This window comes from Apium graveolens, chromosome 5 (assembly GCF_009905375.1).
Source record: "Apium graveolens cultivar Ventura chromosome 5, ASM990537v1, whole genome shotgun sequence".
Classification (NCBI taxonomy): domain Eukaryota; kingdom Viridiplantae; phylum Streptophyta; class Magnoliopsida; order Apiales; family Apiaceae; genus Apium; species Apium graveolens.
This window is the reverse complement of record NC_133651.1, coordinates 2,279,273-2,295,876: the sequence shown is the minus strand read 5'-3', so window position 1 is coordinate 2,295,876 and position 16,604 is coordinate 2,279,273. Positions and strand designations below refer to the sequence as shown.

At 35.3% G+C, this 16,604-nt stretch overlaps 2 protein-coding genes across 2 annotated transcripts; one reads left to right on the top strand and one right to left on the bottom strand.

Moving 5' to 3' along the window:
* Positions 1–76: 76 nt before the first annotated feature.
* Positions 77–5,766, top strand: LOC141723351 (plasma membrane ATPase 4). The gene is made up of 15 exons (XM_074525142.1): positions 77–595; positions 1,103–1,222; positions 1,328–1,426; positions 1,511–1,648; positions 1,761–2,075; positions 2,270–2,596; positions 2,789–2,908; positions 3,015–3,137; positions 3,269–3,373; positions 3,482–3,791; positions 3,883–4,397; positions 4,508–4,681; positions 4,788–4,970; positions 5,049–5,230; positions 5,332–5,766. Exons 1-15 carry the CDS (start codon positions 548–550, stop codon positions 5,426–5,428), a joined length of 2,856 nt encoding a protein of 951 aa, XP_074381243.1. The 5' UTR covers positions 77–547; the 3' UTR covers positions 5,429–5,766.
* Positions 5,767–5,974: 208 nt separating this feature from the next.
* On the bottom strand, positions 5,975–9,229 carry LOC141661932 (putative receptor-like protein kinase At1g80640). The gene is made up of 10 exons (XM_074468960.1): positions 8,903–9,229; positions 8,302–8,472; positions 7,929–8,185; positions 7,708–7,840; positions 7,534–7,597; positions 7,343–7,439; positions 7,149–7,251; positions 6,759–6,877; positions 6,569–6,658; positions 5,975–6,476 (listed from the first exon to the last, which is right to left on the bottom strand). Exons 1-10 carry the CDS (start codon positions 9,066–9,068, stop codon positions 6,327–6,329), a joined length of 1,350 nt encoding a protein of 449 aa, XP_074325061.1. The 5' UTR covers positions 9,069–9,229; the 3' UTR covers positions 5,975–6,326.
* Positions 9,230–16,604: the final 7,375 nt, after the last annotated feature.

The following is a 16,604-nucleotide window of genomic DNA, read 5'->3' as shown; positions in this document are numbered from 1 at the left end:
TACAGAAATTATAATTTTATCAACTCATCACTACGATTTACTAATTACAACGATTCAATGCTAAGTAGTCATGTAACAGTGAGACAAAAGATTGTAAAGTTGAGATGAAGTGGAAGAAGGCATGAGAGAGAGATTGAGAGAGACTGAGAGAGAGATTGAGAGAGAGAGAGAGATTGAGAGAGACTGAGAGAGAGATTGAGAGAGAGAGAGAGAGAGAGGCGAAAGACTGGGACTACAAAGAGGGACAAGAGTAACGCTCCTTCATTCATTCTGTGTTGGGTTGTGAGTGAGATGAGTGAAGTGGGTGATTTACATTTACCCTTACTATTTTTACCCCAACCTCTCATTTACTTTATTTATACTTACTCTCTTCATTTTCCACTTTTTCCTAATCTTGTTTTTTCTTACTTAAACATAAGTACATGCATGTCCAAACACTGTGTGTTCCTGTTTCTACTTTGCATGTGTCACTCCTAACCAGTTTGCATACTTATGTACATATTTAGATAGATACTGTTTGTGTGTGTGTTTGTGTTTGTGTCTGAAAATGGCAGACAAAGGCTTGGAAGGGGTCAAAAATGAGACCGTTGATTTGGTATGAATCATTAATCTCATTCTTGTTAGTTATGTTTGCATGATTAGATTACAATTCAATGTATAAATTATAGTTGGTGTTAAGTAACATTCGAGACCTCCCCTAAACCGAGCTATGATACTATTGTTAAGTAATCGGTCCGTCCAGAACCTTAAACTGTCAAAGGAAGACCTGAACATGGTCTTATGCTATTCAGTAGTTGGAATACAGAATCACTATCCATTTATCGAGCTTCCGGTATAATGTATATTAATATTTCATTCTAGAAAAGTACATAGTGTAGAACGATGCATTTCTGACTTATTATATTGTATAATTTTGTAGTGCAGGTCAATGTATAATATTACATATAATGTAAGTGATTTAAGGGTCTAACAATTAAGTGGTCTCTACTGAATACAACTCTATAATTGAATGTATACATTATAGTTGGGACATAGAATCATCACTATTGATTAATCGAGCTTCTGGTAAAATGTATATGAATTAATGTATATTTGATTACAGGAAAGCATACCGATTGATGAAGTGTTTGAGCAGTTGAAATGTACAAAACAAGGATTGACAAGTGAGGAAGGGCAGCAAAGACTACAAATCTTTGGCCCTAATAAACTTGAAGAGAAGAAGGCAACTTTCTTTCTTTGTTTTTTCTTGGTTTTATTTGATTATGTTATGATTTTTTTCCTTTTACTGCTTTCAATATATCGTAAACCATGTTATTGATCAACACAGGAAAGTGCACTTCTTAAGTTTCTGGGATTTATGTGGAATCCTCTGTCATGGGTTATGGAGATTGCTGCAATTATGGCCATTGCCTTAGCAAATGGAGATGTATGTAATCAATCAATCGTCTTTTATTTTCTAATTAAAAAAATAAATGTCAATCTTTTATTAACTTCTCGAGGCATAATGCAGGGCCGTCCTCCAGATTGGCAAGATTTTGTTGGTATCGTCGTGTTACTTTTCGTCAACTCCACTATAAGTTTCATTGAAGAAAATAATGCAGGCAATGCTGCTGCAGCACTAATGGCAGGGCTTGCCCCCAAAACAAAGGTTGTTAATTACTTTCAGATAGACAACACAATTTATAATCTGATCAATTAGTTAGTCAAACCAACTGTACACAAGATTCTGATGCCACATGTTTCCGCTTAAATTATTTAAGGTCTTGAGAGATACTAAGTGGAGTGAGCAGGATGCGTCAATACTTGTTCCTGGCGATATTATAAGCATTAAGTTGGGAGACATAGTACCAGCCGATGCTCGTCTCCTGGATGGCGATCCTCTTAAAATTGATCAGTCAGCACTCACGGGAGAAAGTCTGCCTGTAAATAAAAATCCAGGTGATGAAGTCTTTTCAGGTTCAACTTGCAAACAAGGCGAGATTGAGGCTGTTGTAATTGCCACTGGAGTCCATACTTTCTTTGGGAAGGCTGCTCACCTCGTTGACAGCACCAACAATGTGGGCCACTTCCAGATGGTAAAGTGCTAATGTTGCTGATCATGATGAGAAATCTCCAAAATTGCACTCCTAAAAAATTATAAATTCTAATAAGAAGCAAAACTTAATGTAGACAAATGTTAACATGCAAAGTTTCTCGCGGAATTTTGTCATGTCATTATTGTTCTTGCTCATCATTAGTAGTAAAACTGAATTTTTTTTACGTTATTCAGGTGCTTACAGCGATTGGTAACTTTTGCATAGTCTCCATTGCGGTGGGAATCATAGTAGAGATAATTGTCATGTATCCTATTCAGCATCGCAAATACAGGGATGGAATTGATAACCTGTTGGTTCTTCTCATTGGAGGCATTCCAATTGCCATGCCCACTGTGTTGTCAGTGACAATGGCAATTGGATCACATAAGTTGTCAAAACAAGGCGCCATCACCAAGAGGATGACGGCTATTGAAGAAATGGCTGGAATGGATGTTCTTTGCAGCGACAAGACTGGGACTCTCACCCTCAACAAGCTTACAGTAGACAAAAATCTTGTTGAGGTATATCCGTAAATTTTTTTTTTTGCTAAGTAGTATATCCAATCTTTTAGTAGGTATAGAGACAAGAACCTGGTATAGCAGAATTTCAAACTCCTTTTAGGAGCTGCTTCTGTTGAGTGATCAACGTAAAAAAAGAATAGAAGAATTTTCTGCTAATACACTAGTCAAATAATTGAGAAATGTTGTTATCAGGTATTTGCAAAGGATATGGACAAGGACACTGTACTTCTTTATGGGGCTAGGGCTTCTAGAGTAGAAAACCAGGATGCTATAGATGCTTGTATTGTTGGAATGTTGAGTGATCCCAAGGAGGTAATATGTTCAGTTGGCGCAGACCATTCAATTAGTAAAAACTTACTGTAATACGGATAAACACTTATGAATGTGCTCCTTAATTTTTGTTCTTTGTGCTCTTCAGGCTAGAGCAGGTATCAATGAGATACATTTTCTGCCCTTTAACCCAGTAGACAAGCGCACAGCTATCACATACACCGACTCCAGTGGTAATTGGCATCGAATTAGCAAAGGTGCACCTGAGCAGGTAAAAACATATGATTGTGCACCTGAAATATTCTTTTCTTCATCTTTATAGAACAACTATCATTTTCCTAATGACCCTTCGCGTTGATTCATTTTTCTTGTAATGTTCTAATATTTCTGAAATATTTCTAGATTATCGAACTTTGCAATCTCAGAGAAGATGTTAGTAAGAGGGCCCATTCCATCATTGATAAGTTTGCCGATCGTGGTCTTCGCTCCTTGGCTGTTGCACAGCAGGTGATGCTGATCATGTTGTTAATTTAGTGAACAAACAAATCCTGATTGACACATTGAAGCACATAACCTTAACTTATTCAGTAACGATTCAATTTTTAATAATTGCAGACTGTACCTGAGAAGACTAAAGAAAGTCCAGGAGAGCCATGGGTATTTGTTGGTATCTTGCCTCTTTTTGATCCTCCAAGGCACGATAGTGCAGAAACCATTAGGCGTGCTCTCCACCTCGGTGTCAACGTTAAGATGATCACTGGAGATCAGCTAGCTATCGGGAAGGAAACTGGTCGAAGACTTGGCATGGGAACCAACATGTATCCCTCATCCTCACTCCTTGGACAACACAAAGATGAAGCTATTGCTCATCTTCCTGTTGAGGAGCTCATAGAGACAGCAGATGGTTTTGCTGGTGTCTTTCCTGGTAAGTTAGATACTGACAAATATACTAATACAATTAACCATCCTGTTCTGAAAAATAAATTGAGGTGTGCCAACTGTTGGGTGGAATGCAGAACACAAGTATGAGATTGTAAAGAAACTACAAGAGAGAAAACACATATGCGGCATGACAGGAGATGGTGTCAATGATGCACCAGCTTTAAAGAAGGCTGACATTGGTATAGCGGTGGCTGATGCAACTGATGCTGCCCGCGGTGCATCTGACATAGTCTTGACAGAACCTGGACTGAGTGTGATTATACATGCTGTACTAACAAGCAGGGCCATCTTCCAGAGGATGAAGAATTACACCATATATGCGGTCTCCATCACAATTCGTATTGTGCTAGGTTTTCTGTTGATTGCACTTATCTGGAAGTTCGATTTTTCTCCTTTCATGGTTTTAATTATTGCCATTTTGAATGATGGAACCATAATGACCATTTCAAAAGACAAGGTAAAACCTTCCCCGTTACCCGATTCATGGAAACTGAGGGAGATTTTCGCCACTGGCATAGTTCTGGGAACTTATTTAGCTGTGATGACTGTTATTTTCTTCTATGCTGCTCACGACACAGATTTCTTCTCTGTAAGTGAATCCTTTATGGGTGGCCAATTTGTCTGTCATCAATTGTCAACTCGTCATTTAGAATTTTTGCTTACTTTATTTCTCATCTCCAATTTTTAATATTTCTACAGTACCACTTTAATGTAAGGCCAATCAGGGGCCTTAATCATGAACTTATATCAGCAGTTTACCTACAAGTAAGTATTGTGAGTCAGGCACTAATTTTTGTTACTCGATCCCGAAGCTGGTCGTTCTTGGAACGCCCTGGTTATTTGCTTATCGGTGCATTCGTGATCGCACAGCTGGTGAGTTTACATGAACTTAAAATTGCTGACAATGTTTTCTCTTATTATCCATTTAAAATTATTACACGTGATTTGGGAAACAATGCATATTTATTTTTTAATCTAGGCTGCCACGTTGATTGCTGTCTATGCAAATTGGGACTTTGCCCGTGTTCGTGGTATCGGTTGGGGATGGGCTGGAGTTATTTGGCTTTACAGTATTGTTTTCTACATCCCACTGGATATCTTCAAATTTTTAATCCGATATGCCATAAGTGGAAAGGGATGGAATAGTCTGATCGATAGTAGGGTACGCCATTCTACGATTAGAATTGTATGTTTTACTACACTAGTTTTCATCATGATGCTCATACCTTACTTTTTCCAGGTTGCATTTACAACCAAAAAGGACTACGGACGAGGTGAAAGAGAGGCTCAGTGGGCTCAAGCTCAGCGGACGCTGCATGGCCTTCAGCCCCCGGATACCTCCGAGCTCTTTACTGACAAGAATAACTACAGAGAGCTCTCTGAAATTGCAGAGCAAGCCAAGAGACGTGCCGAGGTTGCCAGGTACAACAGTACAGAAAGTAAAAATTTGTATGTTGTAATAATCGATGTATTCCAGTCAAAGAATAAGAGACAATTTTTTGTGTTGATTTTGGTTGAACCAGGCTAAGGGAACTTCATACTCTCAAAGGGCACGTCGAATCGGTTGTGAAGTTAAAGGGTCTTGATATGGAGGGCATGCAGCAACACTACACTGTTTAAAGAGTAGGAAGACAACTATGACAACTTCTGGTTTTTCAAATGATTTTGGAAGAGAAACAAAGAGATGAGTAGAAACTTTAGTTATTTCATTCTATTATTCTACATTTCATCATGAAGATGGAAGGGTCAGATAATAATGCATTACAGTGATCCAATTATTGGGAATAGAATAAATTCCGGGATTAGAGTTTAGTAGTTCAGTTTAAAGTTAAACAAATCATATTATAAACAAGTTTCTAATCGATTTTCACACATCGTAATTAGGATTGATCAATTGTAAATCTCTCTCTTCGTGTTGTTTCAAAGTTATATGATATATGTCGATAAATCAAGCTGAATACCTCTTGCCCTCTTGGTGTATCGGTATTTTCCTCATTCCCTTTACGGGATGTTGAAGCAAAAAAAACAGGTTTGTAGGACAGCCGCCCCATAAATGTAGACTAAGACTGTTAGTAATCTACCAAATTGATTGACAATTTGACAGACAAAGTCCTAGCCGAGTAGGACATGGTCACATGAACATTTATATTTCTGGTTAGATGTGCATGCAACCACTTCTTATATCCCTGGCAACAAGGTTGCGCATTCACTTTCAACTTACAAGATTGAGACCTCTAGACATTGAATATTCCTGGTTTGTGTATATTGAATGATTAAATGTATATACAAGGATCCTATGATGCCTCTGTAGGATTACATTCAAGTTGATGCATAAAGAGCCTATTCAACCTTAACAGTACATCTTCAAGAAAATGATTCCTTCTCTTCTAAAGACTATTGTCAAACTTTTCTTGGGCACAAATTGTCTCCATTGTCTAAAGAGAGGCATTTAACTATCAAGTCGCAGCTTCAGAATACAGGTAACAAGCTATTACCTTGTCATAGGAGTATAAAAGAGCTAAGCGTCCGCAGGAGGCACTTGATTCACAAGTCTTAATGAACCTCCTAGCTCGACAGGAACAAGTGGAATAAAGGAATGAAGGACATCTGTAATTAGTGGTCTATAACTTGGTTCAGGTTGTATACATAACACAGCTACAGCAGCCACCTATACAAAAAAAAGGAAGATTTGATGAATTCACTTCTAAACTTAACATTTTTGAATAGCAGAAGAATGAAACAAGTGCATATTTAACTAACTTGATACAGATGTTTGAGGTCCATTCTGTCTTTGATCACTGGATCCACCATGTTTGGAAGCTTTGTCCTGTCAGTTAGTTGCGGCATGGCCTGCTTGTTACAGAAGGGCTCTTGTGTTAGTACTCTATAAGCTCTTATCAGACCGAAGTTGCATAGTAGTAAACTAGATAGGTACTCACAGAAAGCTTACCCATGTGACTATCGATTGGCATTCAGATGACATCGTTTTATCCATGGCCTTCCTTCCCAGTAAAAGTTCCAGTAGAACAACTCCAAAAGCATAGACATCACTTTTATCCGTAAGCTTACCTACATAATTGTCACAACCAGAACAATGTACTTAGTTTTTAGGGTTTCTGAAGACCTCTGTTAAACAATTTGGGGTTTGTTCGAGCAAAGTGACTGGAATTAGAGAAGATCATTATGGAAGAACTTTTCTGCCTATTAAAGCTCTCGATTGCATCCCCATCGAGAAAACAAAATGCTTAAAAAAAATTAATATCCAGAAAAGCAGAACATTTACACATTAATATTAATAAAAAAAATGACAGTTTCAGAATGATAGTGAACATTGGCATACCATCAATGAGGTACTCTGGAGCCACATAACCTAAAGTTCCTGAAATATTTAAGTTTTTCTTGTTTTGAAGCCCGTCAGCAATGGCGAGACCAAAATTAGAGAGCTGGATCACGGAGAAATTTCATAAGGACGCGTCAACAACATTTGTTGAAATTAACAATAAAGGATCATCATAGGACATAGCTAGATCTAACCTTGGCTCTGAAGTTGGAGTCCAGAAGAATGTTGGATGACTTAAGATCTCTGTGGATTATAGGGGGATTGCATCGTTCGTGAAGATACTCTAACCCTCTGCTCAATAACAACAGTAGTGATGTAATCTACATCTAAAATATTTTATATTTTAAAAACTATGTCGAGGAAGGCATTGGCATGATGAGCATACCGTGCAATATCCAAAGCAATCTGCATTCGGATATTCCAAGTTAAAGCTGCTCCTTGAGACGGTCCTAATGTTTTGTTGGATGCAAAAATCAGGAAGGAACATAATTTATAATAACGAAACTATTAAGTTTCTCTCTTCTTTATCTTCCTAATGCAGCACAGAGAATATGTTTACCATGCAACTGCAACTCCAAAGATCCATTATGCATCAGTTCATAAACCAGAAACCTTGTCTCGTTATGAATACAGTAACCGAGAAGGGCAATGACTTTCTGATGCCTTATTGAACTTAACCAGGCTATCTCATTCTGCAATCAAATTCAATGATAATCGAAAAGGATCCTCAAACATATAAACTAACACTAAAGATATACATGAACAAGCCACAATGAATACCTCAAATTCTTTCTCAGCATCAAGATTTCCACCCTGAAGTCTTTTTACAGCTGCAACAAGCTGACCGCTAAATAGAGCTTTGTACACTCTTCCACTTCCACCTTCGCCCAAAATATTCTCGTCTTTGAAATCATTTGTTGCAGCCACTAACAATTCATATTCAAAGACAGTAGCCGATCCATTACCCTTCTTAGCTGGTTTTTTCAGAGAATTAAATTTATCCAAAACCGGAACTAATGATATCCCTTTCGAAGCTTCTTTTGTCAGAAAATGAACAGAAAAAAATTAGCATAATTTTTCAAACCTATCAGTAAAACATAAAACAGAACAGGGAAGAAAAGAACCAACAAAACATCACTGATTAAGAACACACCTAAGCTGTTTTCAGTCTTAGTATCGGAGTTCTTCAACGTTTTACGCCTATAGATCCAGTAACAAGACAGTGACAGTAAAATTCCACCAAGCACAGTTGAGGAAACAATGACAGCTATAAGTATTTTCTTATTCAAATCTTTGTGATGCTCTGGTCTTGCCTCTGTCTCCCCTAATATCGAAAACAACTCAAAAAAACTTGATTTAAAATCTAAACTTACAAAGAAAAAAAAAGGTTGTCAATTGTCAGTATGATTGTAACACAGACATAAAGATGCATACTTTTAACAACAAATTGCAATTACTATACTTAAACATTCAACTTTCAGATAGGGGTCGCCCTTAGGAGACCCTAGTCGAAATCAGTTTAGGAGGTCTGATCGTACATAAAGACTATAATTTATACATTTATGCATGCAAGAATTTGAAAATTCTTGGACCCTCGAGTATAGGGGGTCCCAGGTGCAAGACTCTTTCGCCTATAGTCAGGATCACCTCAGATCATATACAGACACAGTAACTAATCTCAATTTGGAACAAGAAACTCAAAGAAACTGAAACATAAACACATACATACATATCAAAGAATGTGAAGAGAATACCTGTAGAATTAGCAAAAGGCTGTGTCTGAGTTGGAAGAACAGGATCAGCAAGAGGAGGAGTTAAAGTAGCAGGATCAATTGGAGCTGAAACCATCAAACTAGGACAAAACATCAACATGGGTAATACCAGAATCACAACATTAACAACATTCATCATCATCTTCATAACTCAACTTATTACAAGAATGTCTTGGGATTTGAAGACTTAAAACTTTCCTTGTTTAAGTTATGTCGGTGTAATAAACATAAGAGGAGGTTTCAAAGTATGAAACTTGACATGAAACACTTACTTTCACCTGTTAATGTCTATGTCTGCTTTATATTTTGCTTTATGTGAGCATGGGGACAGAGGAGAGTCAAAGGACTGTGAGCAAAGCCCTACTTGAAGATTCTTTAACAAAAATTATTTAGATTTTAGCACGTCTTTTAATCCCATTGTCAAAAAAGATTAGTTGCACTTTTTGGGTCTTGATTTGATCAAATAGTAATAATTACTAGTAATATAAACTTGGCAATTTCTCATTCATTTTTTATACTATATCCGTATCAAAATAAAAGCGTTTGATTTTTATGCGTATTTTAAGATGAATAAAAATAGCAGTTTTATAAAAATATTCCAAATTTCTTTTTCTGAATAAAAATATATATTATAAATTTTAGTATAATTTTTTTTTATAAAAATTATGAGAAATTATAATTTTTATATAATTTAAAATACGCGTAAAAAGTCAAATGACGGCAACAGAGAGCATGATCTTTAATAACTTTATGGGATCAAACTTTGTAAACTATGCTAACACTAACACCACGAGCATGGTGTGATATCTTTTGTACTTTGTCTTTTATTTTTTTGTTGGGAGTTGGGACTATTGCCTTGAACCTTAAAAGTATTATGTATTCAAGGATGCATAGTTTATGAAAAGGATCAATTTACAAATTACTCCCTATGTTTTTTTTTATTTGTCGTTTTGATTTTTGTACACATTTCAATGTCCTTTGACCGGCTAGTTAAAATTATAATTTATAAAATTTTATTTTTTTTATAAATAAAAGTAGACAACTTATATTTTAATTCACAAAAAGAAATTTTTTTAAAATTATATTTTTAACTAGCCGGTCAAACCACATTGAAATACGTGCAAAAGTCAAAGCGACAAATAAAAAAACCGAAGGAGTATAATTTTAGCAAATTTGTTTTGTTTTAATTTGTGAAATTTGGGGACGTCTTGTACATGAATGTTATAAAGCATGCATCTTACACATCAATATCAATATTTGAAAATTATTTTGGGAACCGTTTTTATTACTCTAAGTCTCTGACATGTCTCTTAAAATATAAATAGTTAGTTTCATAGTTACAACGATGAGCGAAACTAATCGGTTGAGCTATCGCTTTGTAATTTATCGGACGATTCAGATAATTTATCGGTAATTTATCTGTCATTTAACGAATCAGATTAAAATTAAATACAAATATTAAAATTAAATATAATTTAAATATAAAATGCATCCAATTTTTCTCAGATTAATACCCGATTAATCCTAAATCAGTATCTTGACTGTTCTCTTCAGATTCCCGATTTTATAACATTGCATGTAGTTAAAGCATCTCCAATGATATTAGTTATAATTGGTTGGTTAAATTGGACATGTGTTACAATATGTAAAATTTGTTGAAGTTGTAAGGCATTGTACTTCGATGGGATTGGCTATATTTGTTAGTTATATTTTAAAAATAGTATGTTATTAAAATTTTATGTTGTTATAAATAGAATATATTACTTCAATATGGTAATAAATGATTATTTTTTTTTACAGATTCTTACAGCTCTGCAGTGGTTCAACAAATATAGCCAACATCAAGAGGTTGACTATATTTATAAATAAGAAGAATGTACCATGGATTTGTTTTTACATAATCTCTATATTTTTTATTTATAATATGTATTAATGATAGTTTAATGTGATTAGAGATGTTGTAATGATGGTTTTTCAACTAATTCATTGTTTAACCAATATTAGTGCGGTAGTTGAGTTCGTGATCTCATTACTTGCGAATGCCACGAGTTCGACTTTGATGCGTGTGTGTTTAATTACCAAAAAAGAAAATAATTTATTATTTACCTAATATTACAAAATATAAATACCAAAAAATACGTTTATATTTTGCGTACAAGTTAGAATCTTCATTCTTTGTTACTATATTAGTGGGTTTCCATATTAATAATGAAAAACTTGTACATCGGCAGGTTTTGCTGTTTCTGGATTTCCCCATTAAAGACAATATTTATTTTCCCGTTCAGATATTACGCATTATCATAAAGATTTCTGAACGGATCATCAACCTATTTAATTTTCCAGAACTGGCTAAAATTCGCAATTTATAAAAAAATGTTAAAATTATAATAATTGCCAAAAAATAAGTATTAAAAAAATTAGTGTGCACTAAAAAAATATCAGTCAAAGCAGTTCTATTAGAAAAAAAAAACATAATTGATACTCCCTACCCCAAATATTGGCCACATAAACAAAGTTTCATAATATGTTTTAAAGGAAAAAATTGAATAAGAAACATAAAATATATTTTTTATTAGTTATTGAGTTATGTTTTATTTGCACTAGTCAGGTCGGGTCTGGAGATGTTCAAAAAATCCGAAATCCGAAATCTGATCCGATCCAGAAAAAAGCCCGAAAAGCCCGATCCGAAAAAAAAACCCCGCCCGGTTAGGTCCGGCCCACAGGCCTTAAATAGACCTTCTTTTTCTCGAAAATCCGGCCCGTCCCGAAGCCCGAAAAGCCCGGATAAAAGCCCGAATTTAAAAAAACCCGGATAAAATCTCGGATCGAAAAAATCCCAGATAAATGTCCGGTTTGACCTGAATAAAAACTTGGGCTTTTTGAAAAACCTGATTAAAAAACCAAATTTTTTATATAAAATTTGAAAATATACAATATTTTTTATGATTTTTAAAATAATATATTATAATATTAGAAAAAATTAAGGTATATATGATTATTTATATATTATATTAAAAAATTATTTATTTCGGTGTCTAAACTACTCTATCTGATATATCAAGATATTATTTTCTCCAGTATTTAAACTACTCATAATTCGAGTTATAAAATATTAAATTTTTTTTAATATATAAATAAAAAAAACCAGGTTCGGCCCGATCCGGCCCGGCCCGCGGGCCTCAAACGGGCCCGTATATTTCTTAAGAAGCTCGGCCCGGCCCGATTTTTAAAAAAACCCGGTCCGATTCGTTTTCCAAAAAACCGGGTTTTTTAAAGTCCGGATAAAGCACGGCCCGATGAGCTTTTTGCACATCTCTAGACTCGAGTCAATAGAAAGAAATGGAACTGAAATTTGAGAGGAACAAATCTTAATTACTTTCGAGGAAAATTTTAAAAAAACTAGTAGAACATTTTTCAAATTCTAATGTTTAATGTTAAAATACAATGAAAAATTATTACTTTCTCCAACCAAAAGCATATCATAATTTTTATTCAATTATGGGCATATTTATAACATCGCATCGCATATAAGAGTTGTAAACGAACCGATCTGTTCGTGAGCAAACTCGAATTTGGCTCATTAAGGGTTCGGTTCGGCTCAATTCGTTAAAAATTCGAGTTCGAGCTCGAAAATACATGCAATAAGATTAAAGAGTTCGAGCCGAGTTTTAGCATGTACGATTCGAGTTTGGCTCGAATTTGGCTCGTTAAACTAAAAAAAAACTTAAATATATCCTTATTTTTGAAAATATTCATAATATTTTAGGTTTTAAAATAACTCCCAAATATTTAATACAAAAAATATTTATCTGTTCCAATTCGGCTCGTTAAAGCTCGAAAAAACATAAATATATGTTTGTTTTTAAAAATATTCCTAACATTTTAGGTTTGAAATTACTCCCAAATATTAAATACTCAAATCATTTGAATTATTTGAGACTGATAGATTAAAATATGAGTTTCCTTGTCTCGAAATTGATAATAATTTGATTGAAAATGGATTTCAATATTTTTTTTATAACCTAAATGTTAGTGTTCACGAGCTGTTTGTTAAGGTCTCGAGTTCGACTTGTTTTTGTTCGATAGAAACTCAAGTTTAGTGGTTCAGTTCTTTAACGATTTCGAGCTTGAACACAATTTTTGTGCGATTAGAAAGTTCAACTTGATTCCTTAAAAAAAAAAATTTAGTTCATTAAGGAGGACAAAACTCGGTTCGGCTCCATTTATGTAGAGCCTTGCTCATTACTCTAGCTTTCTTTTTCGTCAGAGACCTGGAGTAATTAATTTAATGAATATTTTTTTATTAACTTATGTTAATTTAATGAATATTTTAAATTTTAATATTTAAGAACATGAGAATTCAAGGTAATTGCGGGATTAATGGTGGGATAATTAATTGGTAGGTAAAATGTGCACGTTATGTAAATGAGAAATATGCAACTACTCTCCATCGTGTTTTTGTTTGTTTTCATTTTAATTTCACGTGAGTGGTTAGAATTATTGACTTAATGGTTTGTCAATGTATTAAAAATTGATTTGCAAGTCCAATCATAAAATTTATTAATTTAACTTCTTATGGCAGATTCATGCATGTGCCTTTCTCCCTCAATTCATGTTTATGCAAATTTAAATAATGTAATTCCTTGGCCAATTTTCATAAAATAAAGATGAGATTAAAAACTTCTAAAATTTAACTTTATCCTATTTATATTATATTATAATAAATGAGACATCAAAAGTTTGATTAGTATGATATAAATTCAGGCTAAAATAAAATCTAAAGAAAACTAAATATAGTTAGGGGAATTTGGTGAAAATGGTATAATGGGTCTCGACATAAAATAAATTAATAAATAAGATTGATTCTGCTAAAAAAATTATATTATTAAATCGGGCTATAATAAAATTAAAGTCGAAATATAATTCGTCAGTCGGTATAATGACATTAGGTAAAAATATAATAATAAATAATATTCAGTCGAGCTAAAATAAAATTATATAATATTAAAAAAATATCGTGCATTGCACAACTTCTAAACTAGTAATATTTAATTATATGAAACCAACATGAACCAATAGAAACTTAAATAAATGAAAATACTAGAGGTACAAAATTAATTTCAAAAATAATTACAAAATATCACATGTCGGTCTTTTATTTTAATCAATGAAAATAAGATCCACTACATTCACATCAATAGCAGTAAGTGACATCAACAATGTCATGTCATTTTGTAATAATTTTTTATATTTTTTTTGGTACATCTAGCATTACTCTTATGAAAATCAGTTTCACAAAAATATAAAATGATTTTTTGGAAAATGCTTCTTTTTATTTTGTCATTGGGTTGCATCAAAATGGTAGGTGCATAAATAAACCTAGGCATAAGTCACAAAATGAGTCCACTTCAAATTAAAACACCAAAAAGCCTACTTTTAAGAATTTTAAACCCTACCACAAAACAGTCTTTGAAAGTTCATCAATTCTAAACAACCACTTGAAGAAACAATGTTTGTGCCATTGTTGGGCTTCAGACTAAACTTACAAAACCCTGAACTGGCACACTAGTACTACTTACTAGACTCTACTTCTCATTTACTGAGAGTCTGAGACCACATTAGAATATGTGTTTTGAATTCAAGTTTATCATGCAATGCTCAGAAATGGCACATATAACAAGGCATTGAGCCACTACTAGTCCCCTTTACATTCATTTCTCAGCCATTCCCCCTGACCTTAAGCTCCATCAGAATCCATATTTATCCTACTAAAAGCTAGCTGGATTCACCATATTTACAACTCCAGTAGTTAGAAGATGCACAGTTGTCGAGGCATGCATTTACACAGCAACATGCAGGCCTTCTTTATATGTAGTGGATTACAATTTACAAGGTGAAGGAGAAGTCAAGAAGGAAAAAAGATGAAAAGAAATGCACTTAGTTTCACTCTATTGACACTGCTACTTATTTGTTGTGCTCTTGGACAAGCCTTGACTACTGATCATCAAAACCAACATCTTACTGTAGGAGAAGAAAAAAGATCAAAACACAGAAGCACCAGAAGAGGCAGAAACCGAGGAAGATCACCATCACCATCAAGATCAAGAAACCGAGGAGGAGGAGGACGAGGAGGAGGACGAGGAGGTAGAGGAAGATCACCATCACCATCTAGTGATGATTGTGATCCTTTATACAACTATCTCTATGGTAGTTGTGGACAATGGCCATTCTCTCGTGAACAATCTCCCAACAATCCTTTTAACCCTTCCCCTAGACAAAGCAGCAGCCCTCCAAATCCTCCACCATTAGTAATCCTTTCTCCACCACCTTTAGTTCCAGTGATTCCCCCACCATCTCCTCCAGTTACAGCACTTCCTCCACCAGCACTTCCTCCACCACCTTCTCCACCACTAATAATCGCATCACCTCCACCCTCACTTCCTTCCCCTCCACCACCAACACCATCACCACCTCCTCCATCACCTCCACCTCCTTCCCCTCCACCACCATCACCCCCACCTCCTTCCCCTCCACCACCATCACCCCCACCCCCACCACTAGTTCCATCTCCCCCACCACCAGTACCCTCCCCTCCACCACCTGATTTGCCACCATTCGTATTCCCTCCCCCACCAACACCTACCATATTCCCATGGCCTTGGCTCTCACCACCTCCAGCTGATAACCCTCCATCTTTCCCCTTCTTTTCTCCACCACCAGTCCTCCCTGATTTCCCACCAGCACCACCTCTTGTCCCAATCTTTTCTCCCCCGATAAACGACTTCTTTTTCCCACCACCTGATCAACCAATTAGTACTAACCCTTCACCTCTTGTCCCAATATTTCAACCACCCTCTCAAGACCAATTTCCACAACCACAAGTACCAGCACCTCTTGTACCAATACCACAAGATCCTCCACAACTTCCACCTCAGTTTCCATTCCCTCAGGCTCCTGGTTTTATTTTTCCTCCTCCCGTGGTTCCGAATATTCCAGTGCAACAACAGCCTCAACCTTTCTTCTCTACACCACCAGACTTTTCGTCTAATCAGCCCTCTGATCCATCACCATTTCCTTTCTTCCCTCCGCTGCAAAAGAAGTAAGAAAGCACAAATGACCATAACTAATATGTATCTGTCATTGTTTTGTTACATAACTTTCCAAAGATGGCTACTCAACTAAGCCATTTATGAATTGTAATTCTTATCCCATGTATAATTAAACTTTTGTCTGCCTTAAAGATTCGAGCTTCTAAAGTAACAAACGCACAATTTTTCAGTATGTAATCTTCCTTCTTAGTCAAGATGACCCTGACTAGATTAATGTGTTAGAGCTATTACCACTAAATTAAACTTAGTAGAATGCATTCAAACAGCCGGTGCTAACTGATCACAGACATGCACATTTCAGCTATTTCATAATCTTATTAGTTTTATTTTGCCTGACAACCACTCAACATGCACTGTAAATCATAGAGCCATGCATCCTGCAGGAACTAACAAAAAACCGACAGCATTAGGAATATAATTCCCAGATGTTTATTAGCAGGATCGATTTAATTATACCTCGTAAAAAAGATCTATAAAGGGAACTGCTCTCTCCGTCCCACAATACAAGTCTCTTTTGAAAAAATAACGCATATTAACAGTGGCGGATCCAGCTTCGAATATAAGGGGGGTCGGAA

Coding starts and splice junctions, on each gene's coding strand:
- LOC141723351 (XM_074525142.1), top strand. CDS start 548: ATGGCAGACAAAGGCTTGGAAGGGGTCAAAAATGAGACCGTTGATTTG. Junction 596..1,102: donor AAAATGAGACCGTTGATTTG/GTATGAATCATT, acceptor ATTTGATTACAG/GAAAGCATACCGATTGATGA. Junction 3,138..3,268: donor GCAAAGGTGCACCTGAGCAG/GTAAAAACATAT, acceptor AAATATTTCTAG/ATTATCGAACTTTGCAATCT.
- LOC141661932 (XM_074468960.1), bottom strand. CDS start 9,068: ATGAAGATGATGATGAATGTTGTTAATGTTGTGATTCTGGTATTACCC. Junction 6,878..7,148: donor TCCAGAGTACCTCATTGATG/GTATGCCAATGT, acceptor ACAATTATGTAG/GTAAGCTTACGGATAAAAGT. Junction 6,477..6,568: donor ACCTCAAACATCTGTATCAA/GTTAGTTAAATA, acceptor TTTTTTGTATAG/GTGGCTGCTGTAGCTGTGTT.